This window comes from Solanum pennellii, chromosome 4, assembly GCF_001406875.1.
Source record: "Solanum pennellii chromosome 4, SPENNV200".
Taxonomy (NCBI): Eukaryota; Viridiplantae; Streptophyta; class Magnoliopsida; order Solanales; family Solanaceae; genus Solanum; species Solanum pennellii.
In genome coordinates, this window is record NC_028640.1 from 22,778,343 (window position 1) to 22,782,085 (window position 3,743).

Below are 3,743 nucleotides of genomic sequence, written 5' to 3' on the forward strand. Positions count from 1 at the left end.
TGGTGTTTGGTATGAAGGAATTTGCCATTGTAACTGGCCTAAAATGCAAAGGAAATGTTAAGGATTTTTCATATCCTAATTCCACTCCGAGCCGGTTATTACAAAAATATTTTCCTGATTGTCCCACGGGTATAACCAAGAGTCGATTGATACAGCGTTTTGCAATGGATAATTGGGAGACCACACAGGAATCTGTGGAAATAGCAATACTATACTTCATCAATACTTTCTTGTTATGCCATCTTGGTGAGACCTTCATACGTATAGAATAATTTCTAATGGTCGAAGATGGTAGGTATGAAATGTATCCTTGGGGTCAGATTGCATTTAATAAGCTGATTACATCACTCAGGCAAGACTTCAACCAAAGCAAACAGATGTATCGCTTATTTGGTATGCCTTATGCACTCAACGTTTGGATTTACGAATGTGCATCTACTCTAAGTCCAGACCTTGCTGTTAAAGATGCGAATGGTATTCCGAGGATAGGTAATTGGACAGTGGTGGCTGAAAAGCCAAAATATGAAAAGTTAATGACTAGCATTTTCTCCGAGGTAACATTAATTTTAAATTATCTTTTAATATTGTATCAATAAGCTTTATAATTTTTGTTGTAAATAATAGTTATTTTGTTATACATAACATTGTTATAACATTAAAACATTTTAATTGCAGAATACTTGTTCAAACATTGCACCAACGCAAGATGAGGTGGAAGCCCTTGATTTACCTGATAGTTAAGAGGTCAACAGAAATGAACAATCCACGCCACCTGTTGGTGCAAAAAAAGTGCATACTAAAGATAAGTCAGGTTTTGAGGATTTTTCAACAAGCCCTCGTGATCATTTATTGAGAAGATCATCTCATGTATCTGATACATCATCTCCACCACCACCCAAGAGGAGAAAGAATTCTGATACACATAAAACAAAGGGTTCGAAAACTTTGTCAAAGCAGTGAAAGCCGCAATTAAATCAGTCATTCTCAATGCCAGCTGAAGAACATACCCCGCCTGCTAATGTATCTTCTGCCCATGTATCTTCACAAGTCTCAAAAGATAAGTCTGTATATCCGGATATTGAAGAACTGAAACAACATATGAAGGAATACGTAAGTAACGATATTTATTTTTTAATGTTAATTAATAATATAAAACTGAATGTGTAATTTTTTTTTAATAGGTTGACAGTAAATTTGAGTATCTTGTGAATTTGATAAAGGTTAATCACATTGAGGTGATGAATTCTAAGAATAGGGAGGATGGCCAACAATCAAAGGTAATGTATTGTGTATGTGTATTTTCGTTGTGTTTTATAAATTTCATAGGTTATTATGTTACAAATTCATTTAATGAAGGATATTGGCGGCAAGTCTACACCGCACATGGTTGTAGTCTCCGATGAAGAAGGCAATGATGGACCCCAAGCAACCTCTCCGATACAAATGGAACTTGATGTTGACAATCAGGTTTAATTTACTTTATTAAATTTGTATGTAAAATTATATAATTTATCATTAACTTAATTTTCTTTAAAAAATAAAGACTGAAGATACATTGAAGAATCATCAAGTAATGAAGGACGTTTCAGAACTTCAATCCCCAAATTCAAATAGTCATCATACTGATGAAACATGTGAACACAGCAAGGTAATTATAGCAGATTAATGTCATTATTAGTATTCATCCAAATTTTAAATGATACATGAAAATGTGCAGGTATGATATGTTTAATTTTAATTATATTATTATGATACATTGCTGTTTTATTTGATCATTATGATACATTGCAGTTTAATTGGTTTAATATGATACATGTATTTTACTGTTCACATATGTATTTTCCAAGTAACTGTGTATTATACTATACTTTTTTATTTAGTGTGTAGGTGATACATTCCATTGAAAATTACATATATATGTGACTAGTTAAATTTGTTTGTCTCATATATACAATTCGTAGTTTGCTGTTATCTGTCCTTGATACATTAACAATCATTTGGTGTATAATTATTTGATGTTTAAGGTATCCTAAATTGATCAGTACATTTTTTATTCAGGATGCTCCATCAGCACAAACGTTTCATCATTTATTTTAAGGAACAATGAACGAAGATACATCGGTAATTTAATCTTCATGTATCATATCAATATCATATGTCTATCAATATATTTTTAATTATCAGTGTAAACCATATAGTATTCTACACCATCTGGTTCAATATCTCCGGATACACGAGAAGCCATGAATACGCTTATTGCTGATCTAGGAAGTTTGCCTACTCATGCAAATCAACAGGAGTTTACAGAAAATCAAAGTTTGGTTTCGGACAGTCAATTACCAATTGATATTCCAATCACAGATATTGTTGTCCGAAGCAAAATAAATACTCCTCATGCACATATTCGGATGCCTTCGTGAAACTGCAAATCCCCTTATTTAACTTCATTTGGGTCAAGTGAAAAAGGAAAAGCAGTCATGACTGATGTAATTAGTCCAAATTTTCCATTTCAAGAATGTGAGATCACAAACCAAGCCCCTTCATATCTGAATGATGTGTTTATTGAGTGGGTTACTACAGGGCTCTCAAAGCTCATTCAAAAAAGTAAGTTTTATATAACTGTACTGAATCTGTTAAATTTTCAAATTGCAGCTATTGTTACAATTTTGAATAACATCTTTTCATTACGCTTAATGCTATAGGAAACCATCAGAAGATAAATACAAATCAAAAGCATCTTCATTGGGTTTTGAAATGATGGATTATGTCGTTGCTTTTCCGACAAATAAGAATTGGTTTTATGCCATGTCTCAGCCTAAGAGCTGTTGGACTGATAAGGTATTTTTATAAATAAATGCTTTTACAATGAGGTATATGATACATTGTGTTCTTATGTTATTTATACATATCAAAATCATATATCACTTTCAGTAACTAGTATTTTTTTTAATTAAATATTTTTCAAATGTATAATTATTTTTATTTTTTATTTGCAGCACATCGATGTTATTTTTTACTACCTTCGTAAATAATCAAAACTTCGAAGCATGGATCAATACAGATACACAACAGTCAATTGTTTGTTCAGCGCACATATCAACAATACCCATGATAGGTATTATAACAATGAGGCTGATGATGATATTACTACCCAAGAACACCTTGAGCGTGCAAGAGCTGTATCAGTACATGAGAGGTCAATAATCAACGTCATGAAAGGTTTTTCAATACCAGCTGGATTACCATGGCATCTGGTGGACGATGTTTATATTCCGATCAATTATGATGGAAATTTTCATTTGGTATTAGCTGTGGTTGAATTGAATAAGAGTTTGATACGCGTGTATGACTCTTCTTTGGGCAAAAGGAAACGTGTATATTCTGACGAGATAAAAAAAATTTCAAGGATGCTAACTTCTTACCTCATTGACAGTGGTTTCTTTGAAACAATGAGCGGACAAACTGGTCAGTTCTTGATGCATACAAGGACAAACAAACGGGTGTACCTTTAGAGTCACATATTCCTTTAAACATTGAATACGCTGAAGGTATCATGCAACAAGAAGACGATAGCCCGTAAGTATTTTCAATTCTGGTCTACAATATATGTGTAAGCTATTTTACAAATTTATATTATGTATTTTGTTGTAGGGACTGCGGGTTATACGTAGCTACATTTGCAGAGTTTTTGAGTAACCAACTTGTTATACCACCTGATACTGATGGACATCTTGCAAATTACC

The 3,743-nt window shown here is 32.8% G+C and overlaps 1 protein-coding gene and 1 pseudogene across 1 annotated transcript; both read left to right on the forward strand.

The window, feature by feature from the left end:
* The first annotated feature begins 278 nt into the window (after positions 1-278).
* Positions 279-741, forward strand: LOC107016598. The gene is made up of 2 exons (XM_015217018.2): positions 279-554; positions 676-741. Exons 1-2 carry the CDS (start codon positions 279-281, stop codon positions 739-741), a joined length of 342 nt encoding a protein of 113 aa, XP_015072504.2.
* Positions 742-924: 183 nt separating this feature from the next.
* Positions 925-2,810, forward strand: LOC107017462 (annotated as a pseudogene).
* Positions 2,811-3,743: the final 933 nt, after the last annotated feature.

What these genes read in the sequence shown, in the direction of transcription:
- LOC107016598 (XM_015217018.2), top strand. Translation starts at nt 279, where the DNA reads ATGGTCGAAGATGGTAGGTATGAAATGTATCCTTGGGGTCAGATTGCA. An exon ending in TGACTAGCATTTTCTCCGAG is followed by an intron (nt 555 to 675) that starts GTAACATTAATT and finishes TTTTAATTGCAG; the next exon opens with AATACTTGTTCAAACATTGC.